At 63.2% G+C, this 14,345-nt stretch overlaps 5 protein-coding genes across 5 annotated transcripts in view; 2 read left to right on the top strand and 3 right to left on the bottom strand.

Annotated features, from left to right (window-relative positions):
- Positions 1 to 234: 234 nt before the first annotated feature.
- Positions 235 to 1,507, bottom strand: AMSG_10583 (uncharacterized protein; the record flags this gene model as incomplete). Its single annotated transcript, XM_013898056.1, has 2 exons — positions 235 to 794; positions 1,447 to 1,507. The coding sequence occupies 2 exons, from the start codon at positions 1,505 to 1,507 to the stop codon at positions 235 to 237; spliced, it is 621 nt and encodes a 206-aa protein (XP_013753510.1).
- Positions 1,508 to 1,647: 140 nt separating this feature from the next.
- Positions 1,648 to 3,506, top strand: AMSG_10582 (CMGC/CK2 protein kinase; the record flags this gene model as incomplete). The annotated part of the gene is made up of 2 exons (XM_013898055.1): positions 1,648 to 1,731; positions 1,879 to 3,506. 2 exons carry the CDS (start codon positions 1,648 to 1,650, stop codon positions 3,181 to 3,183), a joined length of 1,389 nt encoding a protein of 462 aa, XP_013753509.1. The 3' UTR covers positions 3,184 to 3,506.
- AMSG_10581 (nucleotide transporter 3) lies at positions 3,292 to 4,598 on the bottom strand (the record flags this gene model as incomplete). Its single annotated transcript, XM_013898054.1, has 2 exons — positions 3,292 to 3,314; positions 3,341 to 4,598. 2 exons carry the CDS (start codon positions 4,596 to 4,598, stop codon positions 3,292 to 3,294), a joined length of 1,281 nt encoding a protein of 426 aa, XP_013753508.1.
- A 1,734-nt stretch (positions 4,599 to 6,332) lies between these two features.
- On the bottom strand, positions 6,333 to 13,263 carry AMSG_12366 (uncharacterized protein). The gene is made up of 2 exons (XM_013898076.1): positions 11,296 to 13,263; positions 6,333 to 9,868 (listed from the first exon to the last, which is right to left on the bottom strand). Exons 1-2 carry the CDS (start codon positions 12,264 to 12,266, stop codon positions 6,364 to 6,366), a joined length of 4,476 nt encoding a protein of 1,491 aa, XP_013753530.1. The 5' UTR covers positions 12,267 to 13,263; the 3' UTR covers positions 6,333 to 6,363.
- Positions 13,264 to 14,272: 1,009 nt separating this feature from the next.
- AMSG_10576 (dynein light chain 1) overlaps positions 14,273 to 14,345 on the top strand; it is a 1,579-nt gene continuing 1,506 nt past the window's right edge. The window contains exon 1 of the mRNA XM_013898053.1: positions 14,273 to 14,298. Within this exon, the coding sequence (XP_013753507.1) occupies positions 14,296 to 14,298 (3 nt within the window). The 5' untranslated portion in view covers positions 14,273 to 14,295. The remainder of the gene's footprint in view (positions 14,299 to 14,345) is intronic.

The following is a 14,345-nucleotide window of genomic DNA, read 5'->3' as shown; positions in this document are numbered from 1 at the left end:
CTGCTGGTGGTGGTGGGTTGGGGGGGCGGGGGTCAGGCCCAAGGGAGTGGTGGTTGATGGGGTGGTTGGAGGGGGGTTGGTGATTGATGGGACGAGTGATAATCATGCTGGGGGTGGCGATTCTGCTGGTGGTGGTGGTTGGGGGGCGGGGGGCTGGGGGAGGGTCATGGTCGGATAATGGCCGAGTACGGCGGCAATGCGTGGTCGCGGGCGCGGGCGCGGCTGGGCACAGCACTAGGCGCGTTCATCACGAAGCAGGACGGGTATGTCGTAGTTACCGGCCTTGAGTTTTCTTGAGCTCTTGCCACGGACAGACTTACCGTTGCGGGTGATCGTGCCTGAGACATCGGCCTCGAAGCTGCGGCGATGGTACGTGCCCGAGCAATCTTTGAAGCAGCAGCAGCGAGCGCCCGGCGGCGGCGGCAAGCCCTCGTCAAAGTCAAAGACTGCTGCATTGGGCTTGATAAAGGTAAGAACGCCCTCCATGCTCGTCTCCCACGTCGTCGTACTGCTGTGATGCATCACCGTTTTGTGATTGACGTAGTATCGGATTTTCCATCGCAGAATCTGCAGCGTAAGCTGGGCCAGTGTGGCGTCCTCAGGCACCGTAGCCTTGACATGCCAGAAACCCGAGCTCCAGTCCTTGTCGGCCATAAAGAACACATATCGGTCATCATCCACGGTAGCATCCCAACCCTCCCACTCTGAGTGCTCGATCAAGTCGTCATACGTCCTGTCCTCGCTACTCTCGCCGCTGCTGCTGCTGTAACTGCTCGACTTGCCGCCCTTTGCTCCTGCAATGGTAACCGCAACAAGCAGCGTCAACACCATTGCCTTTCCTCAGCTGGCAGAGATGAATTTCAGATAATAAGTAGTGGTCTTTGGAGAGGTGAAGAGCAGTAATGAGCGATGGATGTGGATGTGCCTGTAGCTGTCGTCGTGGTCGTAGCGCTGGCCGGTGGCGTTGGCAGTAGCTCCCAGTTGCAACGTTCCGGCGAAAACATTAAACAAAATTCGCTACCGACTCCTGATTCTGACCACCGATGGCTGGAATGACCAGCCTCCTCCTCCCTCCTTCCCCCTTCCCCCCTCCCCATCTTTCCTCCCTTCCCCATATTTCCCCCCTTTCCCCCCTCCCCCCCCCTCTCCCCTCCCCCCTTCCCCCTACCCCACCCAACCCCCAACCCGTCCCTGTTGCCAAATCATTGTCAGTTTGGCACTACCGAATCACCTCGGACCATCCGCCGAGCCGGAGACAGCCACCAACCACCACAGACCGCCACCCGCACCCACCACACACAACCACCACTACACACCACCACCACCACCACTACACACCACCACCACACACCACCACCACCACACACCACCACCACCCCCCGTCCCTGCCACATCACCCACACACCCCACGAAACCACAACTCCCACACCCAAGGCCCCGACCCACCCCACCATGCCATCATCATCATCATCATCATCATCGTCATCATCATCGTCATCGTCGTCATGGCCCGCGCATGGCTCCAGTCGAAGGTCAAGGAGGAATACCGCCACGCCCATGTCGCGGAGTGTAGGGAGGGCAGGAAAGAGCAGCCGGAGAAGGTCGGCGAGCAAGAAGAGGAGCAGCAGGTCCGACAGATCGCGGAAGATGGCCAAGGACAAGTCCAAGTCCAAGCTCAAGTCGAGGTCAAGGCCCAAGACCAAGGCGAAGAAGGCGGCTACGAAGACCAAGGTCAGGGCTGCAACCGGACGACAATCGGCAAGCCGGAGATCGCGGCCGAGATCGCCAACGGCTACGGCCACGGCGTCGGCGTCGGGATCGGATGCTGGCCGGGGCAAGGGACGGCGGCGACGCAATGCGCGACGGGTGGCCAAAAAGGCAGAGTTGCGGAGCAAGGCCAAGGCCCGGCGACGCAAGTCGCGGCTGCGGGTGGTGCGGCCGCCGTGGGTGCTCAAGCCCAACGACGACGGCGCCTTTACCGTCCACTGGGGCTCGCTCGCCAAGTACCGCTTCGGTGAGCATCTTGGCTCGGGCTCGTACGGCGAGGTCTTTCTGGGCTGGCACAAGGCTTCTGGTGTGCCGGTCGCGCTGAAGGAGATGCGTGAGGAGGAGGACGAGCGGAACCGGACCCGGAAGGAAATCAACACCCTGCTGCGGATCCACGACGGGCCGAACATTGTGCGGCTGTACGACACGGTCCGCGACCGCGAGGGTGTCGCCCACTTGGTCTTTGAGCACGTCGACGAGAACCGCTGGCAGTCGCTCTACTGCGTCCTCTCCGACACCGACATCCGAACCTACATGTATAAGCTCTTCCTCGCCCTGGCCTATGCCCACGACGCCGGTGTTGTCCATCGCGACATCAAGCCGGCCAATGTGCTCATCGATCACGGCCGTCGCAAGGTCCGTCTCATTGATTGGGGCTGCGCCGGCCTCCTCCGCCCGGGCAAGTCGTTTACCCGCTTCCCGGGCACCCGCCCCTACAAGGCGCCCGAGCTCCTCCTGCACATCCACCAGTACGGCGCCGCCGTCGACGTTTGGTCCGCCGGCATTGTCTTTGCCTCCATGCTATTTCGCCGCATTCCGTTCTTCACCGGCATGCAGTCGGACGTCGAGCAACTTGTGCTATACACCCGGCTACTGGGCACCGCAAAGCTCAAGGCCTACGTCGATTCGGTCGGCGTCGCCCTGCCGGGCGCTGTCAAGCGGACCGCGCACAAAGTCAAGTCGTTCCGCGCCCTCGTCACCGACGACAACCACGACAACGTCTCGAGCTCCGCCCTCAACCTCCTCCGCCGCACCCTTGCCTACAATCCCGAACGCCGCATCTCTGCCGCCGCCGCGCTCGAGCACGAGTACTTTGACCCAGTCCGCCGCGCCGCGGAAGCGCCGACGGCCTCGGACGACTCGGCCTACGACGATGATCCGGGCCACCTACCGGCCGTCCCCGACGACGCCATCGACTTTGGCCTCGGCTTCTCCTCCACCGGTGAGTCGTCGTGCGTCGGCTACTCGTCGACCTCGGGCTCCGGCTCGGACTCGGACGCCCCGCGCGCCTCGCGCCGCCGCACCACCACAGGCTCGCTCGTCCCGCTCGGCCGCTCCTCGCGCGGCTCGCTCTTCGGCTCCATGTGGTCTGACATCTCCTACGCCTCGCGCTATGATGTCTCCGACTCGCTCTAGCTCCCGCTGGCGCTTCCGGCCACAGCACGGCGTGCATACTGTCGCCCAACACTCGACGCCACCACAATCCACACGGCCGCAAAGCCGGCCGAGACCAGCGAGCCGGACTCAAGGAGCGCCGCCGTCGAGTTCTTGAGCCGAGCTGTGATCGACGCACCCACGCCCTTGGCCAGCCGTGTCCCAAACATGTCGATCCACGACTTGGCCTTGAACCGCACGTCGGGCGTCGTCGAGAGGTACAGCAGCTCCTTGGCCGGGTTGTTGAGCGAGTAGTTGAACGCCTTGAGCGCAACCATGCCCACAAACATAAACGCAAGCGAAGGCGCGAGGTACACGAGGCCTACCACCGATGCACACCCCAGGGGATACGCCAGCAGCGCCGCACGGAGGCCAAACATGGCCAAGAACCGCTTGGTCCCCACAAGCGCGAACACGAGCGACATCGAGTTGACCGCCACGCCAAAGTAGCCCATAAAGCCGGCAAAGGCCTCGGGCGTTGCATACTCTCGCTTGGCCACCACCTTCATCTGGTAGTCGAGAATGGTGCCGATGAGCTCGGCAAAGGTCGAGACAACAAGGATGCCACCGACATACGTGTCGGTCCCGATGATGATCAAGCCCTCGAGCAGGCCGGTCTGTCGCCGCTGTCTGCGCTGCGCCGCACTGCCGCGCCCGCCGCGCGGCGGCGGCAAATGACTCGCACTTGCTGCTGCTTGTGGTGCGTTCTTGTCCTCGAGCGTCTCGATCTGCGCCGCCAGCTGTCCGCCACTGAGCAGACCGGCCTCAGCGGCCTCGCTTGGCGCTGCCACCGCGCTAGCCGCAGCGTACGACACTGCCGCCGACGAAGTGACGATGACGCCGGCAACTGCAGCAGCACCGACAAAGAACATAAACCCAAAGCCAAGAGACGCGGTCCGCGTCGCTAGACTCGCACCCGTGATGGCCCCAAGCTGGCAGACCACCACTGCCAGCGGATACACATGCGCCGCTGTCGCCTTTGGCCGCGACGCCAGCACTGACGAGAGGACCGACCACATCATCGCCACACACACCGATCCAAACGACTCGATGACCCAGTACGTGACCCAGCCCAGCCAAGCCCACGACGCCGACAAGGAAGGCGATGGCGACGATGACGATGCGAGTGCGATGGGCAGGACGAGGCCGATGGCGGCAAAGATGGCCGCATAAGCGCCGGCAACCACAGCAACCAGTCGCTTCATATCGGTGACCCGGGCAACAGCAGCATTGTAGCCCAGTAGGATGGGGAGGAGGACAACCAGGGTGCCGAGCTTGGCCTCCGGCTCTGAGGAGAGACCGACCAGAGCCACAAAGACGCCGACTTTGAGTGGGCGGACAAGCCAGTACGCGCCGACCAGAGTGTAGAAGGAGACCAGAAAGAGGGTCAGACTCATGTGCTCCCGCCTCGGAAGCGGATGCCATACCCATGCCAGCATACTCTCCCTCTTCCTAGCTCACCTGCTCTCACACGAGCAGTGGCTGTCGCTATTGCTGTCGCCGTCGCTATCGCTCAGCGCAAACTCAGCTCAGACTCAGCTCAAACCAACCGTCCCCACCCATCACTCTTGGTCTAGACAACCATCATGACCACCTCTTTCTCCATCGCCTGCCCTGGGCCACCCTGATCATTCCCTCTATCACCCCCGATCCACCGCACCTCGGCATCCTTCCGACCTCTGGGTGTGATGGATGCGAGACAGTGTGGGTAAGCCCCCGACAAACAGCGGATAGCAGAGACCTGTCGCAACTGCTACAAGTTGCTACCATTTGCGGCCGGCTGAGCAAAGCCAAGCGGATGGTACCGTACTCTGACAAGAGCTCCGATGGCCTTGATCGGCGTGCGCCGGGCCAATCGGCACGATGTACTGACAATGATGGCCGGCGCAGTAAGTGCGAGGGAATCTCTCAGGCTGTCGAGCCTGCGAAGCGATCGCTCTGTCGGCAATCGAGAAAGTGAGCGAGGGTGTTGGCAGTGGAGACGGGGACGGCGACAGAGTCAGCGACGGTGACGGACGGCAACAGAGACGGAGACGACGGAGGGGGGAACGAGCACTTGACGACGAGAGAGACAGGGAGCATGTCGACAGCAAGGACCGAGACGAGGAATGGGGAGAGGGGGGGATGTCATGGAGGGGGGATCGTGTTTATGGGCACTGGCTCGTCGTCGGGAGTCCCGGTTGCCTCGTGCCTCATGCTGGGCGAGGAGGCGTGTCCCGTCTGCCGCAAGGCTGCCTACGATGGACCGCCCGAGGAGAACAAAAACTATCGATGCAATCCCTCGCTGCTCATCAAGTCCTCCATGGGCACCACCGTCCTCATTGATGCTGGCAAGCACTTTCGAGAGGCTTCCATTCGCTGGTTCCCGAGACACAATGTTCATCGTCTCCATGCTGTCGTCCTCACCCATGATCATGCCGATGCCATCATGGGCTTGGATGATCTCCGCTGTGTCGAGCCCAAGAAGTGCCCAAAGCCGCCCGTCAAGCTGGTCTCGCTCACAGGCCCGCCTTTGACGGATGCAGAGGCGCAGGCTGCCGATCGCGATGCTGCCGCAGAGAATGATGCCGCCGGAGGAGGTGACGAGGTCATGGAGCACGAGTACAAGCCCGAGCCGACGCCGGTCTTCCTCGCCCAGCGGACCATGGACGCCATGCGCAGGGTCTTCCCCTACCTTGTCAAGGAGCCCGAGGTGATCAAGGGCGTGACCCGCAAGGTTGCCCAGCTCTCGTGGAACGTCATCGCGCCCATGGAGCCGTTCACCGTCGGCGACCTGGAGATCATGCCCATTCCGGTCATGCATGGCGAGGACTACATCTCTCTCGGCTTTATCTTTGGCTCCGAAGCCACTACCCGCGTGGTCTACATCTCGGACGTCTCGCGTATCCCGCACGAGACACGCGAGTTTATCACCTCGCAGCGCATCGACATCCTCGTCCTTGACACCCTCCGTCGCCACTTTACTCATCCAACCCACTTTAATCTCCCGCAAGCCCTCGATGTTGTCGCCGACCTTCAACCTGGGCGGACTCTGCTTGTCGGCATGACCGACGACTTTGACCACGACGCCATCAACGCCCAGCTGGCCGAGGAGGTCGGCCACCTCAATGTCCAGCTCGCCCACGACGGCCTTTGCATCGACGACCTTGGATTTTAATCACGTCATCCTGTCCGCTCGTACTGCAGCACATACTCTTTGAGGCGAGTCTTTTCCTCACGTGACTCGCGCGCCGCTTGCTCGCGCTCGGTCAGCAGCGCAGAATTGGCCGGCAGCTCGACCGTGCCAACGTCGCCTGCCCCCGTCATGATCCGGAAGCTCGTCACCGTCTCGCGGTCGGGCCCGCTGCCGCTGCCACTGCCGCTGCTGTCGCCGCCGCCGATGGCCCCGCGACTCGGGAGCGCGGGGAATGCCTCCCGACTGCCACCGCGTGGGCTCCCACTGTACGTGGGCGTGCCCACAGGCGTCCGCCAGCCGGACACCACCCCGCCGCCACTCCCGCTTGTCTTAGCGCCCACCGTCCGCACCATCTCTTCCTCCATCATCATCTCGAACTGCGCGTCAAAGAGGTCGTCGTCGGCTGTACGTTCGTTGCGCATCAGCGAGCTCTGCATGAGCGCGGTAAAGTCGATGTACTCTTCCTCGTCGTCGTCGTCCTCGTCGTCATCTTCGTCTTCGTCCTCGTCGTCGTCGTCTTCTTCCTCGTCGTCGTCATCTTCCTCGTCGTCGTCTCCGTCCTCGTCGTCGTCGTCCGATTCGTACTCGCCGTCGTCTTCGTCAGAAACCCAGGCGGCACCAACGTCTTCGCCTCCGTCGCCGATTTCGGCCTCGACAGCGGCTTCGGCCTCGAGCACCGCAGGGTCGAGGGCAAGTGGGCGAAAGAGCGGGCCCGAGTGAGCGAGGCGGAGCCTGAGCGCATCAATGTCGGCAGCGAGGCTGGCCAGCGCCGCTGGCTCGCGCGACCATCCGATGCCGAGCCACTCGAACAGCTCTAGCAGCGCGTGCTCGAGATCGAGCGAGAGCGGCGCACGAGTGAGCACAAACCGCTTGAAGACCAGCGCAAAGTCGTCGAGCCGCGCCCCGCCGTCGGTCCCGGCCTCCAGGTACTCTCCGGTGACCGAGAGGAGAGTGACAACAAGCCGGACCCGTGAAGTGTCGTACGGATCAACCGCGCCCGGGCCCGAGGTGACCAGCGCATACAGCACGTCAAATAGCGCCGAGGTCGGAATGAGTTCGTAGTTGAACAAGTGTCCCACAAAGGCGTACAGCGCCGAGAGCCGCTGTAAGTGCGTGGCTGCCGAGGGTGTCTCGAGCGCCTCGACAGCCATGGCGAGGACCTCGTCGATAACGTCCACAACGACTGCTTCGTGCGAGGAGACTAGCGCCGAGAGCAGGTCGGCGAGGTCCGGTAGCGCCGCGTGACGGAACCGCCACACCGACGAGAGGACACGGACTGCGTAAGGGTAAAAGTCGTCGGCATCGCCCCAGGGAAAGAGCGGAAAGAGGGACTCGACTTCGTCGAGTGTCTCGGGCGCGAGGACCATGAGCATGACATGCTCGAAAAAGGCGTGGGCCGGCGGTAGGCTCGCGCGCTCGTTGAGGAGAATGGCCGAGTCGGGCGGGTGGACGCAGTAGTACGCGGCCTCGACACGTGACGCCGCAGACTCGGAGACCCGTTCGATGCCCGCCAGTCGCCGCATCTTGACAAGGGCGCTGCCGGTTGCTTCTTGCGTCTCGGGTGACGCGTACAACAGCCGTCCGGCGCCCGCGACTACTGCAACACAGACCTCGACGCCGAGCGGGACGAACGACGCCATGGCCAGTTCGACAAGTGCGAGGAGCTCGGTGGGAGCGATGACGCCAAACAGCGCCAGATGTGCCGCAAAGTGTGCATTGCTCAGGGCCTGCGCAAACAAATCGCGGTTGTCGGCCGAGAGCCGTGCCTGTAGCGCCTCGGCGATCGAGCTGCGGAGGAGGAGCCAGAGGTAGGCGCCGACGTCCGAGCATGCGCCCGAGACTAGCGCCACGATGCGAGCATAAAGACGGAGCTCGTGCTCGGCTTTGGGCAGGCCAAAGACGTGGGTCACAAACGCGGCACGCTTGACACGCGACGCCGCCGCAAGGTTGCAGAAGCCGAGCGCGAGCGCGTCGAGCTTGTCACGGGTCGACGGCGGGTGGGCCAGCGAGACGAGAAACCGCTCAAACTCGGACGCCGTGCTTGGCGCGGCGGCCTGCAGCAGCGCAGGCGCAGACGCCGCCACCGCCGCCGGCGACGTCTCAAGGGGAAAGTCGTCGTCAAAGAGCGACGACGGAGCGCCAAAGACAACTGCTGGCAGCTCGGCGCGCAAGTCGCGGAGCGACTGGTAGAACTCGCGTGAGTCCTCATCGCGAAAGACGACGTAGTCTCCGCGGTTGAGATCCCGTCGCCGCCCGGTTGTCTGCACGTACTCGAACGAGGTCGAGGCACGGACAGACGGTGCCTCGCGCGGCCGGAGCTCTGGAAACGCCAAATTAAGCCAGCGACAGAGGGTCGAGAGCGCTGCCGAGAGCCGCGGGTAGAGCGCCGGCGGCGCGCTGCCGGTGCCTGCCGCCAGGTGCGCCTCGTGGAGCTGAACAAGGTGCTTTGCCGCCCGCCCGTGGTAGATGGTGAACATCTTGAGGAGCACGCCTTGCTCGTCGGCCGGAAGCAGGTAGCTTGCCACCGCTCTGCTGCCGGAAAAGAGCGGGACAAAGTCGTCACGCGGTGGCGAGGTTGGTACCACGCCCATGAGCTCGTCACCAAACGTCTCGGCAAACTTGGCGAGCACCTCAGCATGCTCAAAGCTTGGCTCGCCAGACCCCGACTTGCGCGACGTCGAGCAGTCGGCGGCCATGATCACCTTGAGCCCGTTGAGGACCGGCGTGAGCTTGGGCACAATCCCGGCGGTGAAGAGATACGCGAGGAGGGTGAGCGTCTCGCCCACGCTGCGCGCCGGTGGCTCACCCGACGTTCCCGCTGCGCTGCCAGCCTGTGGAGCCGTTACGAGCGCGTCCGCGAGCAAGCTGGCAAACTTGGGCGAGTACCGCTTGTGCAGCTCAGTGGCGATCTCGAGCGCGAGCCGGTGTGCCGGCCGTGATGCCAGCGGAATGTCGCGGAAGACCGGCGCGATCTCCTCCACAAACTTGGACATGTTGAGCTTGTCAATGTCGGCAAGGAGCGAGTCGCGCTGGGCGAGGTTGAACGCCCGGAGCTTCTTGATAAACGACGTGTTGCCTTTCACCGACGCCGCGCCCTTCTTCTTGCCGGTCTTGGCCGCTGCTGCCGCCTCGGGGTCAACCGGCGCCGAGTTTGCAGCATACAGCTCCCGACGCCACGCCACCCACTCACGGTCGGCATTTTGTTTTGCCACCCGTGCCGCCTCGGCCGCTCGAGCAGCCTCGGCCTCGGCCGCTGCCGCCCGTGCCGCCTCTTCTGCCCTGCGGGCCTCTGCATCCTCCTGTGCCCGAGCCAGCGCCTCGGCCTGTGCCTTGGCATTCAGCTTCTTTGGCCGATGACGCCGCCCCTGACCACTGCCCTGCTTGCCTGATCCCTTGCCCGACGCCGACTTGCCTGATCCCTTGCCTGATCCCTTGCCTGACGCCGACTTGCCCGATGCCGACTTGCCCGATGCCGACTTGCCGCCACCGCCACTATGACCATGACCACCACCACGACCACCACCCCGATCGCCCCTGCCCTTGCCCCTGCCCTTGCCTCTGCCCTTGCCTCTGCCATTACCCTTGCCTTTGCCCTTGCCCTTGCCCTTGGAGCTTCCACCGCCACGACCTCTGCCACGACCCCCACGGCCTCCTTCTCCTCCTCCTCCTCCACGACCTCCACGACCACCACCACGACCACCACCACGACCACCACCACGACCACCGCCACGACCACCTCCCCCTCTTGTGGGTGTATGGGTCTGACTCATATGTAATGTACGACGGGTTGAGGGAGGAGTGGCCTCCCGACCGCCGCCCCCCCCCCCTCCTCCCCCCTCCCTCCCCCCCCTCCCTCCCCGCTGCCGGCCGCTGACTCCACCGCACCATGCTCGGATGACGTCTAATCCTTTACGGTGCGGAATGGACAAACGTGTCCATCGCGCAAGCCGCGCTCCGCGACGCTCCACAGACGTCGCAACGCCCATCAATCGCGGGGTGAGAATAGTACAGTGTGTTGATGGCTGCTGTGGCCACATGTGGGCCACAACAGAAAACAGTCGGCGATGCAGAGATGGACGCCGTGCGCGGCGCGAAAGGTCCGCGGCCGCGATCGCTTCCCATGAAGCTTCCGGCAGGCGAGGCAGTCGCATCGCAGAGCGGCTCGCTGGGGAAAGTGGTGAAGACGAGCTGCCGCTGCAGAGGGACGCTTCCGCTTGCGTGACGGCGCGGAGCTGATGGCGTCGGCGCTGGCGGCGAGGGCGCGAGCTGACGGCGTCGGCACTGGCGGCGAGGGCGTCGATGATGTCGCAGAAAAGCCACGCGAGTCATGGCGAAGCGTGGGCTCGCGTCAGGCGGGCATCTACGTCTCGGCCGCCATCACGTACGGGCGCGCCTCCCACCTCAAGCCGCAGGCCAAGCAAGCGTCACGCAGCGTCGGCCGGTGACCTGGAAGCCGAGCATCATCGCGTTGTTCACTCGTTCGGACGCGCGACAATGCGTACAACGCGTCCGAACGACCGTACCGTCAAGGGTTAATCCAGGCTGGCAAGGTCCCTGTCAACAGCTTTGATCCCTGTCGCATCCGCAAGTGGATAGCGTGGGTATGTGCAGGAAAAGGCCGTAGACAGAGCCAGCGGACTGATGACGGCAGTCAGACCTCGAGGATGGTGCCGAGGCCGGAGGAGGAGAAGGATGATGACGAGACCGAAGTTTGTACGTCAGAGAGCGAAGACGTCAGACCGCGCGGGGCATACGAGTCCGAGTGCATCGGCTGGGAGGTCAACTCGTGCGGCGTGATGGGCGTGACGGGAAGATGGCTCTCATCGCCGCCGGAGCTGGCGTCTGGGCAAGAGATCGTCGGCATGGGCACGACAAGGTCTGCTGGCAAAGGAGCAGGTGTGGGTGTGAGTGGCTTGGACTGCGTTTTGAGCCGCGTGTACAGCGTCGACTCGACCGACTTGACGGCGAGAGTCATGGTTGTGATGTCGTCGGTAAGGGCGGCCTCGGAGCGGCCGAGATCGAGGTTGTTGGCCTCGTCGCCAAAAGGCTCGTCGAGCTCGGCGGCGATGGCATCGATGGACGCAAACGCCGCCGAGATCATAAAGAGGGCAACAGGTGTGAGCCAACCGAGGGCGCGGACAATGGTGAGCGGAAGGGTGACGAGAAAGACTACGAGAATGACGTAGAGCGCTTGGACGAACGGGAACGGCATCTGGGTGGAAGAGACCCGCGAAGCGGCAAGGTACGCCTCCATCGCCGTGCCGACTGCGTCGTACAGCCGCGAGACGTTGCGGTAGAAGTTGATGCGCTTCAAGTCGGCATCGGTTGGTGCGTCCAAGTCGCGGATGAGAAGCCGCTGCTTGATGAGCGCCGCTGCGGCTGCTGGCCAGGTCTGGGGCGCCGCGGCGGCGAGGCCAAAGTCGACCGCCGGTTGGACAAGATCGCGGGCGAGGTAGTCCAGCCCGGTGACGCCACGCAGCACGTTGCACATCGACTGATGGAGGATGCGGAAGAGCACCACAATGTCGCTGCGCTGGGCGGTGTCTGGCAACGAGCCGAGTGCCATGCCCACGCCGTTGGTCACCGCCGCTCGCATTGCCGTCGCCGCGGTGAGGCCCTCAAAGTAGCATCCGTAGGCAATCGAGGCCCGGAAGGAGAGCAAGAAGGTGAGGCCAAAGCCGACAAGGGCATGCAGCTCGGGTCGGATGAGCGCTTGCTCATCGTCCGAACTGGCGCCAGCCGTGTTAAGGACTGCCAGGCAGGTGGCGATGGCGACGAGTGTGGAGACCGCCGTGACGCCCAAGACGCGTGACGAGAAAAAGACTGAGCCTTTGCGGCGAAAAATAACCGAGGGGATGCTCTTGGCGTTGTACAACGGAATCATGTGCATGTTGTGTATGTGTAAGGTTGAATATGTACGAGAGGGGTGGACGGGAGGTATGTGCGGGTGAAGTGTGGCTCATTCAGCGTACCCGCGTGGACAGGAAGCTTCGTCCTTGCAGGCCGTGTGCAAACATCGCTCAAAAGGCGCGAACCCACGTGGGTGCCGGTTTGCCACGTAGCAGCACGGAGCTGGTTGTGGCGCGGCTTGGTGCGGGTTGGAGTTGGCGCAAGATGGAGCAATGTTGGCGGGCCAGAGCATCATAGGACAAGTGCGGGAGGCCGATGGCGCCACTAAACGTGGGAGTCGTTGTGGGCGCCAGTGGAGACCGAGGCGAAATCGTCGTACTCTTCGTACATGGATCCGTCATCAGTAAACTCCGAGAGCGGGTCACGATGCGGTGTCATGGGCGTGGTTGGTGGCGCTGGCTTGGCGTCGGCAGCAGCAGCATGGGTGGCTCCAGCCTGGTTCGCCTTGCCAGTCAAGGCATCGCCGCTGAGCGCGAAGTTCGGCAGGTTGGCACGGTAGTTTGCGGCCAACTGGTCCTCAACACCCTCGATAGTGGCGACCATGGTGGCGATGGTGGTGTGGAACTCGTGCTCGACCAAATCGAGATCGAGATCGTTGGCGTCCGTCCCAAACGGCTCGTCGAGCTCTGCGGCGATGGCGTCAATCGAGGAAAAGGCAACTGAGATGAGAAGGAGAGCAACCGGGGTGAGCCAGCCAAGCGACCGGACAAGAGTAAGCGGCAGCGTCAAAAGGAAAACAATCAGGATGACGTAAAGCGTCTGAACGAAAGGGAAAGGCATCTGGGTGGCCGAGACCCGGGTTCCTGAGTGGAAGGCGTCGATGGCGGTGGAGGCGGCGTCATAGAGCCTCGAGGTGTGGCGGAAAAAGTTGAGGCGCTTGACGTCCTCCTGCGACGGCGCGGCCATGTCTTGGATCAGCAGCCGCTGGTTGAGGAGCGACGAGACGACCGACGGCCACTCGGTCGGCGGGACCACGGTGAGGCCAAAAGAGGTGGCCGGCTCGATGAGATCGGGCGCGAGGTAGTCGAGGCCGCATGTACCCTGCAGCACGTTGGACATCGACTGGTAGAGGATGCGGAAGAGGAGAATGACGTCGCGCCGCTGTGGCGTGTTGGGCATGGCGCCGAGTGTCATGGAGATGCCATTGGTCACTGCAGACCGCATGCTTGTCAACGCCGTGAGGCCTTCAAAGTACCGTCCATACGCGATCGAGGCCCGGAACGAGAGCAGGAAGGTGAGGCCAAAACCGACCATGGCGTGGAGCTCCGGGCGGATGACGGCGTCGTCCTCGCTGTCAGACACGCCTTCGAGTGGCAGGACAATGGCGCAAGTGGCAAGCGCCACCATGGTGGCCACGGCCGATACGCCCAGCACGTTGCGCTTGAAAAAGACCGAGCCCTCGCGCCTCATGATGACAGCGAGAATGTTCTCACCATCGTATCGAGGCGTCATGTTTGCTTACAGATATACGAGTCGAGTGCGACTCGCCCAGAGACTTGGCTGTCCCACCAATGAGCTGAGCCCACGAGACGCATGCGTGGGGGAGAGGCCAGCCGAAAAATATTTTGTCTGACAATGATTTCCTAACAGCACAGCCATACCACAACCAGCCAACCGATAAGCGATGGGGCATCCATGTCACGAGGGGGGGTACCATCAACCCTTTGATTGATCCGCACAAGCGTATGTGGTGGGGATCATCTGGAAAGTACAAGCCGAGGCTAGTTTTAGTGTACAGCTCGATCAAAATGCCTCTCCGTCGTCAAGCAGAAGCAGTCGAACGAGCGAGCGAATAGCCAGGGGCAAACGGGAAGGGGGGGGGGGGGGGGGGGGGAGCGAGCAAACTGGGCAAACCGGGAGGAGCGGGTGAACGGAGGGAGAGCGGAGGGAACGAGAGGACGATTTGCGTTTGGCGACATGGGCAGGAGAGCAGGTGGTGGACTTGACCGACGAGCCCAGCCTTGGCCTGGCCATTGCCACCGCACTCGACCGAGTTGCGAATAGCAGCCATGGTACGGATAGTAGTGAGAGGGATAGAGAGAGTGTGTGTGGGGGGGGT

The sequence above is a fragment of the Thecamonas trahens genome, assembly GCF_000142905.1.
Source record: "Thecamonas trahens ATCC 50062 unplaced genomic scaffold supercont1.60, whole genome shotgun sequence".
Taxonomy (NCBI): domain Eukaryota; order Apusomonadida; family Apusomonadidae; genus Thecamonas; species Thecamonas trahens.
The sequence above is the reverse complement of the archived record's forward strand: the minus strand, read 5'-3'. Positions and strand labels throughout refer to the sequence as shown.